This window comes from Crocodylus siamensis, chromosome 6, assembly GCF_052110815.1.
Source record: "Crocodylus siamensis isolate JL-2025a chromosome 6, ASM5211081v1, whole genome shotgun sequence".
In the NCBI taxonomy this organism is placed as follows: domain Eukaryota; kingdom Metazoa; phylum Chordata; order Crocodylia; family Crocodylidae; genus Crocodylus; species Crocodylus siamensis.
Window position 1 is genome coordinate 46691803 of NC_143400.1, and position 18390 is coordinate 46710192.

Here is an 18390-nt window from a genome sequence, read left to right on the forward strand (position 1 = left end):
AGAGCAACATAGTGGAGGTGAGGGAAGGCATTATGGGGGTTGGCTGGAGGATCATGGTCCTGGGTATGACCTGAAACTGCACCCTGCCAGGGAAGGGTGGCCTGGTGGGACTCGTGTGGTAAAGGAGTCCCCAAGAAATGCTAGCCCAGTTATCTCCCCAGTGAAGGGTGTGTAGGGGTGCCTTATAACCCCAGCTTCCACACCCTGGTGGGTCACCCAGACATAGAGACAGGCACAGGGGCCAGACATGTCTTCGGACACCTGAGCCCGAGGAAGAGGGAAGGTAGCATAGCATGGAGAGAGGGCAGAGATCAGTGGGTTGGGGCTTGGAGCTCTAGTCTCATAATGAGGGGTTTGGATCCCAGTGTGAGGGGCCTGGGGCTCATGGAGGGGCTTGGAGCCTGATGTGAGGGGCCTGGGGCCCAGGATGTATGTTGGGGCCAAGTGTGAGGGGCTTTGAAGCCCAAGGAGGGGCTAGGGCAAGAGTCAGCCCAGTGTTAGGCACAAGGACTATGCCACAGAGAGTAGGGGGACATGATCTAAAAGGGCTGTGTATACAGTGCCAGCATGCAAGTAGTCAAGTCTGATGGCCCAGAGGGGCTGCTCCAGGGAAGCAGGACAGGTTGATTGTGGTCCAGTAAGGGGCAGTGTGCAGGAGACCCTGTGAGAGAGGGCAGAGTGAAAGAGGCCCCCATGAGAGGAGGATGGTATGAGTGTGACCCCATATAGGGTAGTGTGTGGAAGGTCCAATAATGGACTGAGCTTGGCCTGTCTCAAGTCGGAGCTGTAATACACAGGATGCCATCTGTGAGACGTGGTCCACAGTGTAGTGGCAGTACAGTGACATGGATAGCACCCCCTGGAATTGGGGCATTATAATAGGAAACCTCCTGCCTGGGTAACATCATGTAATTATTAACAACAAGGAGTAGCAGGTGAGTAAGTCAGGCCAGTTTGCCTAAGGATAGGTGTGTGGGCCAACACAGTGACTGGGCCTGGGCGTTTGATCCCCATCACAATCTCCCACAGAATGAAGTAGGCCAGCAACATCTTGAGATGGTCACAGTTAGATGTACCAGGCCAGGCCCAAGAGCCCTCCACCTGCTGTGAAATGGTGCCCAAATGTATATTCAATTTGCATCCTATAAGGGCCTAGTTAATAGCACAATACCTCTTTTCTGGGTTTCTGTGCCTTACAACATGAGCAGGTGGACTAAGTGTGCTGCTTTGCTGAGAATCAGCTGGGGGCTAGTCATCCTATTAATCTCAGTGCATGAAGCGCAAATGGCAGATGACTGAGAACTTCATCAGGGAGATGATAGTGGATATGTGGAGGATGTTAATGTTGGCTAACTTCCCAGGTCATCTAGCACTGAAATGCACGCTGATCCATGACACCCCATAACACAACTGAAAGAGAGCCCTCTATGTTGATGGGGTTATGGTGCAGAAAGCCAAAAAAGGGTTTAAAAATAGAATTGACTGTATTGCACCAACAGGAAAACCCCATCTGAGTAAAGACATCAGTGAGATCTTGAAGACTGCAAGACCTAAAAAAAAAAACTCAGCTGGGTACCTTCTAGAGCATCTCATATACCTTGTGAATTGTGAGTCCAGTGGTAGATCAGCTAACAGTGAACTGGAAGGTCACTGGAGGTTGCCAGTTTCCAAATTAGTTATAACTACTTGCTTTTTTGTGTTCAGAAGTGTTCATGTACTGGTGGGCTTTTGCAATTCTGCACAGATTTTGAGCAATACAAGTCTTACATGTCTATGAGTCACTGGCACAAGATGGGAACAGAATGTAGCCAATAGTTTACCCACTAGATGCCAGGTTCCCACTCTAGAATGGAAGGCTTAGGCATCCTCAAAGTGACATTCAAAACCAGGTTGAAATACAGCATCGTGTTCATAGAAAAAACAATTAATAAGCTTCCTCGACACTTATCCTATACTGTCAAAAGTGCATTATGTCACATTATTAGCACCAACAAATAACTCCTTCAGGGCTAGAAATTTCCCTATATTTTCCACTGAGATTCAAGGGAAATTCCTTTTGAGATTGAGGCCAGTGGTGTCCCTCAGAGGTCTGTGATTGAACCAGTACTTTTCAACATCTTTATCAATGATTTGGATGGGAGAGTGCAAAGCTCACTGGCCAAGTCTGCGGATGACCCCAAAGCTATGGGCAGTGTGGTCATGCTAAATAATAGGCTGCAGATACAGGCAGACTTGGACAGGATCAAGAGTTGGGCAGACCAGAGTCAGATGAAGTTTAACACTTCCAAGTGTAAGGTGCTCCATCTGTGGGGTGAACACCCCTCAACATAAATACAGGATTCATGGTAACAGCTTGACTTGTACCATAGCTGAAAGGGACCTAGGGATAATGATCAATCATCGTCTGAATATGAGTTGTTAGTGTGAGGCGATGGTCAACAGGGCAAACAACATGCTGGTATGGATCAACCGATGCATCTTGTGTAGAACTAAGGATGTAATATTCCCACTGTACTCAGCACTGGTGAGACTGAAGTTGGAGTACTGTGTCCAGTTCTGGGCACCACACTTCAATAAGGACATGGAAAAACTTGAGAGGGTCCAGAAAAGAGCCATCCCTATGATCAGGAACATGCAAGGCAAGAGGGCATTTGATAGCAGCTTGGCATTATATCAGAGGAATGCATCAGGAGCTCAGTGAATGACTGTTCACTAGGGCACTCCCAGGAAAGACCAGGACCAATGGATACAAACTCCTGGAAGGCCGCTTCAGGCTTAATACCATGAAAAAACTCCTTCACAGTCAGTGTGTCCAGACTGTAAAATGAACTCTCTCCAGAGGTGGTGCAGTCACCTACCCTGGAGGTTTTTAAAAGGGGAGTAGACAGCCACCTCACTGGGGTTGCCTAACCCTAGTTGTCTGACTGCCTAGAGCTGGGGGGTTGGACCCAATGATCTGCAAGGTCCCTTCCAGCCCCTAACAATCTATGAATCTATGAATTATTCTGTTTAGTGAAAGTAAACCAAAAATATGGCATGAGCCTCCGATGCAACAGCTCAGCAGTTGGCATCTGTCTGGAGAGGTTTTAGATGGAAAACAAAACAAATGAAAAACAAGGGACAAGTGGCTATCAGGACACTTTAGCTGCAAAATCTTGGGGATAATTCTTTTATTGGAAGAATCCCCAGCTTTACTACACTCTGAGGGTTTCTGGTTACATGCTGAAAACGTACAATAAAATAAAAGATGAGGTACTAGAAATCTTTCCTCCAGATTCATGTTTCCTTTCTGAAACATCTTAATGATGTGGATTGTGGTGTGTTTATAGAACAACTACAGACAGTTTATTTATTGCAGATATGCTACCAAAATAAAACATTCTTAGAGACTTAGATAAAACATTCTCTTTCTTCTTCACTGTTCACACTCCCCTAGTTAATCCCCTTATATACAGCTTGAGAAACAAAGAGGTAAAGGAGGCAGTGAGAAATATTGTTATTAAATTCTGTGTTTTCAAAGGAATTCAGCCTTCCCTATGTGATATGTTCAGTGCAAGTGAATTAGAAATAAAAGGTGGTTTGCTTTAATGCTTGTGTGTTACAAGTGCCATTAGACATTTTCTTTAATATGTGAAGTCAGTGGCCACCAAGATTCTCCACCAAAACAAAGCAATGCTGATACTTGTGTTGTGTGAAACTATGAATTCTTCTTAGGGATATTTGAAGGGTTCTTGTTAGAGATCACAGAATAATTGTAAAGCATGTTGGGAAGAGATGTCAGGAGATCATCCTTTCCAGCCCCTTATCCAGAGAAGAATTATCCCTATCTAAACCAAGTATTTCTCTCAGTTGTACTTAAAAGCTTCAGGGGAAAAAAAACAAAACTTAAAACACAAATACTAGGGATAATATCCAAAACATCAAACACAGCGTTTAATTTGCTAGAGATAAAGCAGGGGGATGAGGGCAATGTCAATGCCCCACAGTTTTCTTCTAGTGGATAGGAAGTAGTTTGTTAAAATACTCTCAGGAGACCCACAGAAGAGGACCATGACCCCTTTTAGGGAAGGTGGCACGGTCTATGCAAATCTGACCACAGGGTAAAACTCCTTCCTGAGCCTAATTTTGGTGATTCATCTGACCCCTAAGTGGAGGAGCAAGACCCTCTAGTCAGGAACCGTCTGGTGGGGACAGTGCTCCTGACCAGTTCCAGCAGGAGTGTTATCAGCATACTCCAGTATCATCAGCACACTCCAGTCAAAATTCCCAGTCTCGGCTCTAGACAACACAAAAAGCTTCTGAGAAAGGAGAAAAACAAACAAGCAAACAACCCCTACCCCCCGCCCCCCCCGGCACCTATAGCAAGAGGCAGGTACACATTCTTTCCTGGCCCCATGTGGAGGCCAGAGATGCTCAGAAGCATGGGAAGACCAAATGCCCTCTATTCTACACCACAAGCTACAACCACACCTCTGGCTACGCAGCATGACAAACTCCACCACAGTCCATACCAGTCTGACCATAGGGTGAAATTCCTATCCTACACGTGTCAGGGTGTTTTTAAGGGTTCCTCAGAGGTATTTGGTGTGGGATTTGCTCATGGGTGGGGCTTTTGATTGTGGTATGCCAAACTTCCTGCTGGGACTAAAGCCAGAGGTTACTGGCTGTAGGGTCTTACCCCTCCACTCAGGGTGAGACCGATCATCATGTTTGGGGTCAGGAAGGAGCTTCACCTCATGGTCAAACTGGTATGAAAGGTAGGGATTTTCACTTCCTCTATAGTGGGGTAGGAGGAAAGAGGAGGTGTATGGCCCTCACCCAGGGATCTCTTGAGACTATATTAATGGCTTTTTTGAAAAAATCAGGACATTGGCTCCCCTACTTTGCCTGTGGTAGGTTAGGGCATTATGTCTTGTGTTGTAGTGGGGAAAGATTTTAGAAGTAGATCCCACTGGGGTAGTGAGCAAGTGGGTTAAGTTAGTGTTCAGTTCACCCTCAAAATGTGGTGTCAGTGTACTAAGAGATGCAATGTGTTAGTGTGACTTGTACTCAGTGTGTTGACACACACAGGGGAAAGTGAATTAAAGTCACAAATATAAAACAAAGATTTATTGGAAGAATAAAAGGGGTTTAAACAAAGGGCAAGGGATAACAACAATCATAATAATAGAAGCACAAGAGAACAAAGAACGATGCAATCTCTGCTTGACCAAATATCCAAGACTTCAGCTGGCAAATCAGTCAAAAGTCAATGGAACTAATATCAGTCTGAGGTCAGGAGAACCTGAACCAAGGTTGAGATACAGTGATCCCAGGAGAAGGTAATGGGAGATTTGAGCTGTAGTGTCTTTCTTGTCAAGTCTCTCTGTTGTTCATAATCTGCTACCACTCACAGCCAATCACAAAACACCCAAATTCTACCCAGCTCCACAAACCATCTTATACAAACCACAAAGAACCAAACACAGTCCACAAGCTCCCAAACACACATACAAAGTATCTATGTGCAGATTCTTTGGCAGACTCCTCGCACACACAACCCTTGTGATTGCGAGTATGATGAACTCACACAGTCACCAGGGCACTGCACCGTGGAGCCCTCTGGCCTTTGTCAACTCTCCAAACATTTGCAGACCATGCACATAGCAAGAGTTCGAACCAAAGACATCCAACAACCACAAACTACACACACACCCAGCATCAAAGAGGCAAGATCTTATCATCCAGAGTCATCCCACTCTCCACAGCCAATCCTCTGAGGCAAAGGTCCTGTCACCCCCTGTCAAATATACCAAATCCAATCACTTCACTAAGACCTCTCTCTCCAAAGGCGCATTAATCTGTTAATCAACGTTATCTCTCAGCTTTACCTGAGAACAGACACGCATCATTCCCACCATTCAAATTCACCCAACCATGCATGCCCATGCTGATGAAATGGGCCAGCAGGGGGAAAGTACATTCTTTCCTGAGACTTCCAAGACAGTTTTATGGTGCACGCCTGGCAGCTTCAGAGACTGGCATTATGGCATCTCTTTAACCATATAATAGCTGACATTCAAACCCAGGTTGAAATACGGTACGGTGTTCATAGAAAAAGAAATTAATAAAATTTCCAGCCCCTTACCCTATACTGTCACTAGTGCACTATGTCAAACAATTAGCACCAACAAACACATTTCCCCCTGAGATTCAAAGTGTTTGTCTCCCAATTAGTTGTCTTCTGTGGCTTGATCTGTGTGTGTATTTTTCTTCATTGTTTTAGATGTTTTGCTTGGGGGCAGGGGCATTCCACTGAGAATAGCACGATGCAGTTTAGCAGTTTTATCATTTTAACACAACTGTTTGTTCCATTGAGAAAATAAATATACTGGCCACTGTCACTTCCCAGCCATTTCATAGGCTCATCAGCAGAAGTAGTATAGAGTATTGCTTGTATAAAGAGTAGCTAGTGAATCAGGAGAAACTTGAATACATAAATAGCAATACTGATTGTGGATATTGGGCACAAGGAAAGGAGCTATAATTCTGGAAGTCAAGTCATATATACATACTGAACTCCTCTCATAGAGATGCAAGGCCCATGTCAGAATCAGGGTTCGAACACAGTCTGCAGGGCCATGTCCAACTGCATGTGATGATGAATTGAGAGAAGATGGCTGCAATTCAAGCTTTGAATGTACCAACCTTAGAAGTAAGTACTGCTTTGTCATCATTTAAAATCAATTCACCATTTATTAGTAGCATTGAGTTAATGTTCTTGCTGTGGTGGAGTAGTGACTGGTACCTGATGATATTGGATTAGGAACTTACATGTCTGAAAGGTTGTACATACTTCCTAGAGATAATGGGAATAGGGTTGATGACGGAGCTGTCAAACAGATGTACCTCTGGAAGAGGAAGTTTTATGTATCCTTAAGAGCTCAATAATGGAGTGTAGACAGTCAGATAAAAGGTGGTACTTAAGAGATGCTATAGAAGTATTTTTATCTAATGGTCCTTGGCCACTTGGTAATTTAGTCCCTCAGTTGACAGCAGCTGGATAGAGTGAACTGGTAAGTTTTTGAAGAAAAAAATTGCCAAAGGGTCTGAAGAAAAAGTTGCCTATTTAAGGCAAAGTGTAGGGTCAGATCATATCTAGTTCTTAATTTTTTTTCTTTTCATATTTCTTTTCTTTTCAGATTTCCACCTCAATAAACAGTCACTTTTTAATTTTTTTCTTCTTATTATAAGAAATCTTGGGGTTTTTTAATTTTTTTTTTCCTGTTTATTATACCTTACTGATGTCTGTTGTGGCAGTTCCTGGCTATTCTTTCCTATGAAGGTGAGGACCACATCAGTGTAACACAAACTAGACAAAAGCTTGATTCTGTATGCTGTCAAAATCTTCTCTGCTGAAGCTGGCACGGGAAGGATGATATGGGTGGAGCTGAGGGGCATGGGAATGATAAATTTCCTCTTAGATAAAACTCAGCTTGTTCTCAGTGGTCAAGCAGCAGGTCGTGGGGAGATGTTCAGGGCTAAACAAGACGCTTGAATGTGACACTAAAAGCTAACCCAGATTTCCTAAACATTGTAAGTCCCACACAGCACCTGGGAAGTCCACTGTCCTTAGCCTTTGTACAGTAGCCCAGAGCTAGGTCATGAAAACAGGAACCCTTAGGGTCTCCAAACAGCAAAACAGGGAACGAAGGTCACTTCTATAAGAAAAAAACCTGTCTGATAGACAATAACAAAGTGATTATTGGATCCTACGAATTTCCACCAATTATATTATGTTTTATGAAGCCGCACTTTCTGACACTACTTCTCTGTGAGTCTAAGCTCACTTCATCAGATGCTGTGACCACTTCATATAATCAGCATTTAACGAAGTGATCTCTGACTCAGAAAAGACTACGCTATACATCTCTGCCTTAGTTAATCTATAAGGTTCAAATCCACCCTCATTCTGCCTGAGTTCAGATTAACATAGCTAACCAAATCTCTCTGCTTATAAGACAAAATAATTATTCAAAGCAAAAAATTAATATTAAGCCAAAGGGCAGTACTTTACAACAGACCATCTTTCTGAGTAATAGATTGCATTGATCTGTGATGCTGGACATGCATGTCTCAGAATAGAAAAGTTGCACTGTGACATGAAACACTTTCTTTGGTTCATCAAGCTTGTTTGGTTCCTTACCTAAATGCAGTCTTATCTTGGGTGGGGAGGAGAAGGATTACCCTGGGCATAATTAAAACAAGGCTTTGAATACATAAACGTTACCCACAACTTCGATGGGTTGCAACAAGTCATTTTTAAAAATAAAATAAAATTTCAGGGACTCAATTTAATTATTAAAAGCTCTTAATTGAAGAGAAATTACCATTCACTCATTGGCTTTTGTAACCTGAACTCAGTGGACTGTCTTGCTCTTCACATAAAAACAGTAGCTTAGTTCCCAACATTATGGGGCAGCTTTAATTACACACCTTACTGACGGAAATGCCAACATTTCTATAGCTTGGTGGTGCGCTGCTCAAATGCAGTAATTATACAGACTATTCCAGGATCCTTAAATGTATAGATTTCTATTTTCAGGCAGCTGCATGTGAGTGCAGTGTGCATCTACACACTCTACCCCCTCTACCTCTAGGTAGCTGGTTCTCAATGACTGTATTATGAAATAAAAAAATATTGGGGATAGGTGCCATGACTTTAAAGGGGTACGAACTACTGCACTAGGTCTTAGCTCTTTCCAGAGTCCCCATTTCCGATGCTCCCAATATTGGGCCTCGACTAGGCTCGTCTTCATGGAGTTTGAGGCAGACAGTAGAATGTATCATTTGATATAAATGATGATTTATTACATTCTTATTAATAACTTATGGGGATTACACTGCTGAGCATTACAGCACGTCAAAGGAGACATGAGCACCATATCATTAATACGGAGAATATGGATGACAAAGGAACCAAATACTGTAGGAGAGCCCCTTATTATCCAATCCCTTGGGTGCTATCAAGCATAGAACATGGTACAATACTCACATCTTCTGTCTCAGGATACATATATTATTGAATCACTTGGAACACCTTTGTTAAAGTTATTCAAACTTATTCCTGGCCTCATTCTCTAATTACTATTGTGCATTGGCAATTAAAAAAAGAAAAAAAAAAGAAAATTTCCTGTTTAGTGAAAGTAAAGCAAAAATTTGGCAGGGGCTTCTGATGCAACAGCTCAGCAACTGGCATCTGTCTGAAGAGGTTTTAGATGGAAAACAAAACAAAAAGAAAAGAGGGAGCAAATGGCAACCAGGGCACTTTAGCTGCAAAATCTTGGGGATAATTCTTTTATTGCATTAATCCCCAGCTTGGCTACACTCTGGGGGCTTCTGTTACAAGTGGAACATGTACAATGAAATAAAAGATGAGGTACTTGAAAATTTTCCTCCAGATTCACGTTGCCTTTCAGAAACTTTTTGATTATGTGGAGTGTGGTGTGTTTATAGAAATAATCCCAGGTTGCTACTTTATTAAAATCTTCCTACTTCATAATCTTTTTCTGGTTTTGTGTTCTGTCTCCAAGCTGCACCCAGGGGAGAACACAGAGTGGGGAAACCAAACAGCAGTCAGGGAATTCATCCTCCTGGGATTCAGGAGCATCTCGGACATACAAGTTCTTCTCTTCCCAGTGTTTCTAGCAATCTACATTCTGACCATGGCCGGGAACATCCTCATCCTTGTATTGATTGTAGTTGATCGCCATCTTCACACCCCCATGTACTTTTTCCTGGGGAATTTATCCTGCTTGGAGACCTGCTACACTTCAGCCATCCTCCCCAGGATGTTGGCAAGCTTTGTGACTGGAGATGAAACGATTTCATTCAGTGGATGCTTCACACAGTATTTTTTTTTTGGTTTATTGTCAGGTACAGAATGCTATCTCTTAGCAGCAATGTCTTATGACCGGTATTTGGCAATATGCAAGCCACTGCATTATGCATCCCTTATGAATGGAAGATTCTGCTTACAGCTAGCAGCCATGTCCTGGATAAGTAGTTTTCTGGCTATTAGTATAACAGTACTTCTAATGCTAAACTTAACTTATTGTGGCCCTAATGAAATTGACCATTTCTTTTGTGATTTTATCCCAATCGTAAAACTCTCCTGCAGTGACACATTCATGCTGGGAGTTGTTGCTGCCATTCTGCTTCCTGTATGGACTTTTCCACCATTTTTATTAACAATGACATCTTACATTTGTATCATCACAACCGTCCTGAAAATCAGCACTACCACCAAGAAGCAAAAGGCTTTTTCTACCTGTTCCTCCCATCTCACTGTAGTGACAATATTTTACGGGACCTTATTTACTGTGTATATGGTACCAAAAAAAGACTCCTTGAGAGACTTGGATAAAGCATTTTCTTTCTTTTACACTGTCCTCACTCCCCTAGTTAACCCCTTCATATACAGCTTGAGAAACAAAGAGGTAAAGGGGGCCCTGAGAAACGTTGTTGCTAAATTCTGTGTTGTCAAAGAAATTCAGACTTTCCTATGTTCATGTTTTCAATGCAAATTAAATAGAAATAAATATTGGAGTGCTTCAAGACATCTGCTTTACTAGTACCATTAGGCATTTTGTTTCTATGTGAATTCAGTGGCCACCTAGATTCTCTATCAAAACAGTGCTGATACTTGTGTTGTGTGAGGTTATTAATTTGTCTTCAGGATACTGTATTTTAAGAGTTCTTCTTAGGGATCACAATATCATTGAAAAGTATGTCTCGAAAGGATCTCAGGAGTTCATGCTTTCCAACCCCCTATCCAGGAAGAATCATCCCCATCTAAACCATCCTATACAAGTGTTTCTTTAATCTGCTCTCAAAGGATGCAGAAAAGGTAGAAGTGCTGAATGACTGTTTTGCCTTCATCTTCACAGGCAAGGTCAGCTCCCAGACTACTGCACCGGGCAGGATAGTTTGGGGAGGAGGTGAGCAGCCAACAGTGGCAAAAGAGGTTAGGGACTATTTTGAAAAGCTGGACATATACAAGTCTGTGGAGCCCAATAAGATGCACCCAAGGGTGCTGAGGAGTTGGCTGATGTGATTGCAGAGCCATTGGCCCTCCTCTTTGAAAACTCATGGTGATCAGGAGAGAGTCTCAATGATGGGAAAATGGCAAACATAGTGCCCATATTTTAGAAAGGGAAAAAGGAGGACCTTAGGAAGTACATACCAGTCAGCCTCAGCTCAGGCCCTGGTAAAATCATGGAGCAGATCGTCAAGAAATCCATTTCTAAGCACTTGAAGGAGAAGCAGGTAATGAGGAACAGTTAGCAGGGATTCACTAGGGACAAGTCATGCCTGACCAACCTGACTGCCTTCTGTGATATGATGACTGTATGTGTGGATGTGGGAAGACCAGTGGATACAATGTTCCTTGATTTTAGCAAGGCTTTGGATATTGTCTTCCACAATATTCTCACAGGCAAGCTAAGGAAGTATGGGATTGAATGAATGAACTCTAAGGTTTTCATAAAACTGGCTGGAGCATCAGGCTAAGGGGGTAGTAATCAATGGCTTGATTTCTACTTGGCTGCAGGTATCAAGTGGAGAGGTCCAGGGGTTGGCCCTGGGGCCGCTTTTGTCCAAGGTCTTCATCAATGACTTGGAAGATGGCATAGCATGCAGCCTCTGGAAATATGCAGATAACATCAAGCTGGGGGTAGTAGTAGATACACTGGATGGTAGGGTTAGGATTCAAAGTGATCTAGATAAGTTGGAGGATGGTCCAAAAGCAACCTCATGAGGTTCAATAAGGAAAAGTTCAAAGTCCAGCACCAGTACAAGCTGGGGCTGACTGACTGGGAAGAAGCTCTGCAGAAAAGGGCCAGGAGGTTACACTGGACAATAAGCTGAATATGAGCCAACAGCGTGCCCTTGTTGCCAAGGCGGCTAACGGCATACTCAGCTGCATTGGTAGGCTTTCTAGCCAGAGTATAGTCTGGCAGGGAAAGAGGGAAAGCTGCTTGGATTGCTCCCTCTGTCCCACAAATTGTTCCACTGCCCCCACATCAGCACCTTGATCTCCTCTCCACGCTGTGATCAGCCCCTCCATCTGTGGATTTCTCCTGGACCCCCAAGTTGGCCCCTCTACCCTGGATTGTTGCACTGCAACCCCAATCTGCATGAAAGCAGTGTCACCAGAGCACAAGAGATCCCACTTTCTGCCTGCTTCTGGGCTTCCTGTGGCCCATGCTGTCCTCTCAAACCTGGTTGCATGCCCCACTGGCTCCCAGAGTTGCCTGGAAGCTAACACCACCTTTTTCTGGTCTCCCTTTTCATTGTGAGGCCTGGTAGGAGCTGGATCTGGGTGTGAGGGGGGGACATGGTCTGTAGGGATCTGAGGAGCAGGCAGGGAGGGGGAACCCCCACATCAGCACCTCTGCTGCTTTTAGGATGATCAGGGCAGCGAGACAGTGTTCCAGGAGTTGGGGCACCTGAATGGGGTGGAGGACTAATTGGGGGGGCAGGACTATGATTTGGGGCTAGAGCAGGTGATTTGAGGGACAGAGAGGCAGCAGCCTGGCAGCTCCCCTGCACCCACCAGCTCCCCTTTTCCCCCTCCTTCTTGTTTTCTCCAACCTTCTTCCTGCCCCCACCCCCCATGCTCCTCTCTCCCTGGCTACTTCCCTTCCCTAATTTTTCCTCTCCCCATCCCTATTCACCCCATCCCCTGTTGCCTGGCTTTTTCCAGCTGTCAGTCCAAGGCAAGAGAGTACAGGGTGAAATAATTAGTTGACTTGGAAGCAATGCCTCAAGGATATTGGAGATACCTCAAGGATATCGGTGGTTTAATCTCACATAAAGTCCCAAAAGATAACTCTAACGAGGTAGCAAAGTGCAAAAATAATCCCAGCCCAAAGTGGGATACATTTAAAACACCTAAAGGATACTTGGCATTAGCTAATTAGCCTTAACGTGATTTCATAGATTTCATAGACATTAGGGCTGGAAGGGACCACGGGAGATCATCGAGTCCAGCCCCCTGCCCAAAGGGCAGGAAGTCAGCTGGGGTCATAGGATCATTCACATTGTAAGTGCTGTTATCATGATTGAATTGCGATGTGTAATCTCAGCCATTGTTATAGAATTTAAATAAGTCTTGGTCTTTTAAATGGATAATGAAATGCCCTTAGTTCTTATGTTAGGAGGATTTGCAAAAAGTAATCATAAAGCATCCTTTCCATAGCCATAACTAGTTGGATACTTGTCCTTTGGGTGTTTTTGTTTCCATAACTGTTCATGCTGGTATACTTTGACCCTTTCTGATGGATCTTGCTCAAGGCCCCACACCCCATGCAGCCTTGGTGCTGTTGGTATGGTCCCGGGTTGGGTATATTCTCAGGGCCCCAGGATGCAGCATGAATAGTTCATACTGGCATGAAGCAAAGGTAAGGGGAAGGGATAGAAACTGCATGGGGGGTGAAGTGGGTAAGGGGCTACAGGGGGAAATGGCAGGGTGCAGAGGCAGCACGGGGTGCAGAGACCAGGCAGCATCTGCAGCTATGGACCTTACCTTTAGTAGGGATTGCAGCCCGAGGCACAGTAGCTGCTTCACAGCCACCACCGCCAATGTCCTCGATTGTAAAATAAGGGGCATATTCCTCCATGTTAAATGGGCAGGGTGGGGGGACCTTGTCTTAGAATCAAGTAGATATGATACCTCCCAGAGCCCTCAGTTGCTGAACTTTCATAAAATCAAGTCACACCATTGTCCTTTTTATTCATTTCCTTAGGGTGATAAGAGAGTGGATATTCCAAATTAAAGCCTCAATATAGCATTATAAGAACACATGAACAATAAACTGACTTGTTCCACCAAAACGACAGCAATACATCCACTATGATGAACCTCTGCCTTCATTACAAAACTCTTACTTTAGCAAAGAGCCCATATCATCTCCTATCAATTAATGGGAAAAATCCCATATGTCAGCACTAAACTGCTTCGCCTTTAACCAGTCACTGGACTTTGCTGCAGAACTCGGAGTCTCATTTTCAAAAGGGTGGGTCATATTACTCCAGTGCTCCAGTTTCCACTAGCTTCCAGTAGCTTTCCAAGTGCAATTCAAGGTGCTAGTCTTGACCTCATAGATTCATAGACATTAGGGGTGGAAGGCACCTGGGAAGATCATCGAGTCCAGCCCCCTGCCCCAAGGGCAGGAAGTCAGCTGGAGTCACAGGATCCCAGCAAGATATACATCCAATTGCCTCTTAAAGGAGTCCAGAGTAGGTGCTTGCATCACCTCTGGAGGCAGTGTTCCAGGTCTTGGGGAGTCGGACAGTAAAGAATTTCTTCCTTACGTCCAGCCTGAAATGGTCTTGGAGAAATTTATGGCCGTTAGACCTTGTCATCCCATGGGGCGCTTGTTTATTTAAGAAGGCTTTTGGTTTATTTTTGGCTTTTGGTGGGGTTAAGCTTTGGTTATTTTGGTGGGAATTGTTTATTATTGATTTATTATTTTATCTATTTCTATAACCTTGGTATTGTAAGCTTCTCTAAGCCTTTCAGGGGAGCACAACATGGAAAACAAATGGATGCATGAATAAATAAACAAACACTAGCTATGTTAATTTTATTATTACTGGTAGTATTTAAAAATCAAGTAAACCAATATGAATGCCACTAATTATAGTGGAAGTAGGCGGAATATTTTTCAAGGTAAACACCTGATTTTAGATAATAATCGTACTGTCCACCAGGTTATAATGGAGACAATCAGCTCATATGGTTATACCTACAAGCAACTATTGGTCTAAACTCAATTATTGAAAAGGAGGTGAAAATATTTCCTTAATGAATAACCTGAAAACAAGTAGTTTCCCTAAGGCAACTTTTATCTCCTTGCTCCTCATGCTGTAGATGATAGGATTCATTACTGGAGGCATCATAGAATAGAACACATCCTCTGTGAAATCCAGAACTGAATAAGAGCTGAAAATAAGCTTTAGATAGGCAGAGGAGCCAGTTAAAATGAATAAGGAAATTACTATGAGGTGAGGAATGCAGGTTGAGAAAGCTTTATTCTGGCCTTTTCAAAGGAGATTCTCAGCGCGGTTTTGAAGAACTGAACATATGACATACAGATAAAAACAAAGCAGGTTAATGCTAAGAAGACACTAAAAACAAGAATCCCAGCTTCACTGGTGTATGAATCAGAGCAGGAGAGTTTGAGTAGCTGGGATACATGATGGAAGAACTTGTTGATGTTGGACCAGCAGAAAGGTAGCTGAAAGGTGTTACCAGTGTGCAGTGCAGAGTTGAGAATTGCAATGACCCACCCAATGGTTTCCATTTGGAAACAGGCTGTCATGTCTACAATGATCTTATAATAACAATGATTTGCAGATGGCAGCATATCTGCCATATGCCATAACAGTGAGGAAGGTAAAGTTGGCTGTAGCAAAGAAGATAAAAGAGGAATTCTTAAGTAACACATTTAGAATAGGAAACTCACCTGCTGTTTAACAGTGAATTAACCATAGATTTGGGAACAGTGACAGAGATGATTCCAAGGTCTCGGATAGAAAAATTCATGAGGAAGAAATACATGGGAGTGTGAAGGTGGTGGTCAAGGGCTATAGCCATGATAATCAGGAGATTCCCCATCAAAGCTGCCAGGTATCCTGTTAGAAAGATGGCAAAGTGTAAGATCTGCAGCTACCGATTCTCAGATAATTCCTGAAGAAGGAACTCAGTCATGGTGGTTTGGCTGGACATTGGCTTTCACAGTGCACTGTACAATGCCTGTGGATGGAAGAATTAAGGAATAGGTCAGGACACGAGTAACAAATGCAACCTGGCTCTCCTATAAAGACCTTATGTCTTCAGTTAAAACAGTACATGCTAGAACCACTGTTTTTTTCCAGAATTATTTTTTAGGGAAATATCAAGTTTTTGAATACATGAAATTTTACACAAATAAAGCTTTCTTGTAGCACATAAAAAAAAAAAAATCAAGAAATCAAACATTCAAAATCTTCATCAGGAAAGGAGACCACCATGTAACTTATTCTATGATAAGTCTCACAATGCATCATGAAATATAAATTCTGGTTAAGGAATTTAGTCCAGTGAAGAAAACAGGGACAAAGACTTCTCATTCTAACCTCACATGAGGTGACACGACAACATGCCCCAGCAGAAATTTTTTATCTTTCAATTGGAAAAAAACTAATTCTGTATTTGATTCTGTATTTTCAGCAACAGTAGCAGCAACAACAACATCCAAATACAGCTAGTGCACATTAGTCTTGAAAATCAGAGTATCAGATGCATTGAGAGACTTATCATAGAAAAGTAGGACCAGAGGCACCTCTGGAGGTCATATACTCCAACCCCTGCCAGAGATAGGACCATGCCTGTCCAAACCATCTGATACAAATCCACTCTCTAACCTGGTTGCAAAAATACATAGTCAGCCATGACACAACCGCAAAAAAATAAACTTCCTACATGCCACTGTAAAGTATGGGGTAGTGGTAGCGGGTGGTAGTGTCCTTGTGCTGTGGGAACTGTTAAAACATGCTCAAGAGATCCAAGGAAGAGAGCTTTGCCCTCCATCCACTACAGAGGAAGGCAAAATCCTCCACAGTCTATACTAGCCTAACCATGGGGTAAAATTCCTTCATGAACTCAAAAAAAAGGTGTTGGTCTGACCCTGAGTTCCTATAACGAGGAACCTCTTGATTTTCATTCCAGTAGGAGCATTGGCACATCTCGGTCAAAATCCCAAGCCCTGAATGAATCCAATACTAAATCCTTTGAGGAAGCCAGCCCCCCCAAAGAAACAAATAAACCCTGATGTGTAACTAAAGGAGGGAGGAAAAATTCCTTCCCAGCCACATGCAGCAACCAGCGATGCTCAGAATCAGGGGAAACATGCATAGCAAAGGATTGGCCTGGCTCCTCCTAAATCATCCCTGACCAATATTTGCACTACTTCTTCTTAAACACTTCCAATGATGGAGATTCCACAACTTCCCTAGGCAGTTATTCCACTGCCTAATTACTCTAGCAGTGAAGTTTCTTTTTATATCCAACTTAAAGGTACAATGGTACAATTTCAAGCCACTGGCCCATGTCCTCCCTGTAGCAAAAGAGAAAAGATAATCTTCCCTTTTTTGGATAGCTGCCCTTCAAATGTTTGAAGACAGCTATTATTTCTCCTCTTAACCACCACTTGCAGAAGCTGAACATGCCTATTTCCATCCATTTCTTCTTGTACAACTTGTCTTCCAACCCTTTAATCATTTTTGTTCCTGCCTCTGGACCCTCTTTCTCTTCTCCTTGTCCTTGTTGAACTGTGGAACCCAGCAATGCACACAATACTGTCGATGGGCCCTACCAGTGCTGAGGAAAGAGGCTCTATCATCTCCTGTGTCGTGCACCTAATGCTTCTATTCTGGAACCTGGCAGAGCTCCCCTATGGCTGAGGGAACTGTTTCAGTTTAGATATCATAAGGATCTATTTCAATGTATGCGATGAACATTATACATTAAAGGATAGCTCCAGTCCAAACATTTTACAAATGATTCACTAGCAGACACATATACCTCCACACTCTATCTCTGCCCCTTTGTGACAAAAAAGGGCTGACAATAGGGTAGTAAGCAATAACAATGAAATGCCACCAGAGCATCCTTCCCTTCTCCTCCACCATCCTGGGGCAGCACAATAAGCCCTATTTATTATGGCATGAGACATTCTTTACATCTTGTCTCTCATCTTGTTTTAAAATAGATATGATCCTTGAGTCAGTACAGGCTCCTCTGTATGGAAATGGTAGCTGAGGTATCCCTCAATTCCTTCTGTGTCATTGACCTGTGAGACTTTTCTACTTGGGTTGCAAGCTCTTTTAGGGAGGCACTGTTTCTTATTGCCTTCATGCCCCACTCACCTGTTCACAGAGTCTGCATTTAGCCTCCTGCAGCAGGATCAAATGCATTTAGTTCTGGACATGGAGATCTAGGTTCTAATCCTGCTGACCTCTCTGACCCCTTTGGGGAAGTTCAGAATTATAGGCTTTGGTTGTTGGTTCAGCTCTGACCTTAGTTTACAGGATTTACTAGAGTTAGTCTTTAAGGCGAGAGGTACATTTTTTCTTCTACAAAAATGATTTTTTTTCAGCTAAAAAAAATATCCACTATAGAATCCTCTCAGAAAAATACGATCTTTTATTTACGGCCTAATGGGAAAAAAAATACTGCTAATTAATAAATTAGGTTTTAACTTGCAGTCTTCAAAACATGCCATCTGAAAATCTGCTGTGAGAGTTTCTATAGACAAAAATATTCCCTGCATAATTCTCTCTCTCTCTCTCTCTCTCTCTCTCTAA

General features: G+C 43.1%; 1 protein-coding gene across 1 annotated transcript; it reads left to right on the forward strand.

Annotated features, from left to right (window-relative positions):
- Nucleotides 1-9413: 9413 nt before the first annotated feature.
- On the forward strand, nucleotides 9414-10613 carry LOC149862630 (olfactory receptor 2AP1-like). Its single transcript, XM_090054020.1, has one exon. The coding sequence runs from the start codon at nucleotides 9414-9416 to the stop codon at nucleotides 10611-10613; it is 1200 nt and encodes a 399-aa protein (XP_089910146.1).
- The last annotated feature ends 7777 nt before the right edge of the window (nucleotides 10614-18390 follow it).

Bases quoted from the DNA above. Each gene is read 5' to 3' on its own strand.
- LOC149862630 (XM_090054020.1), top strand. From the start codon at position 9,414: ATGAGGTACTTGAAAATTTTCCTCCAGATTCACGTTGCCTTTCAGAAA.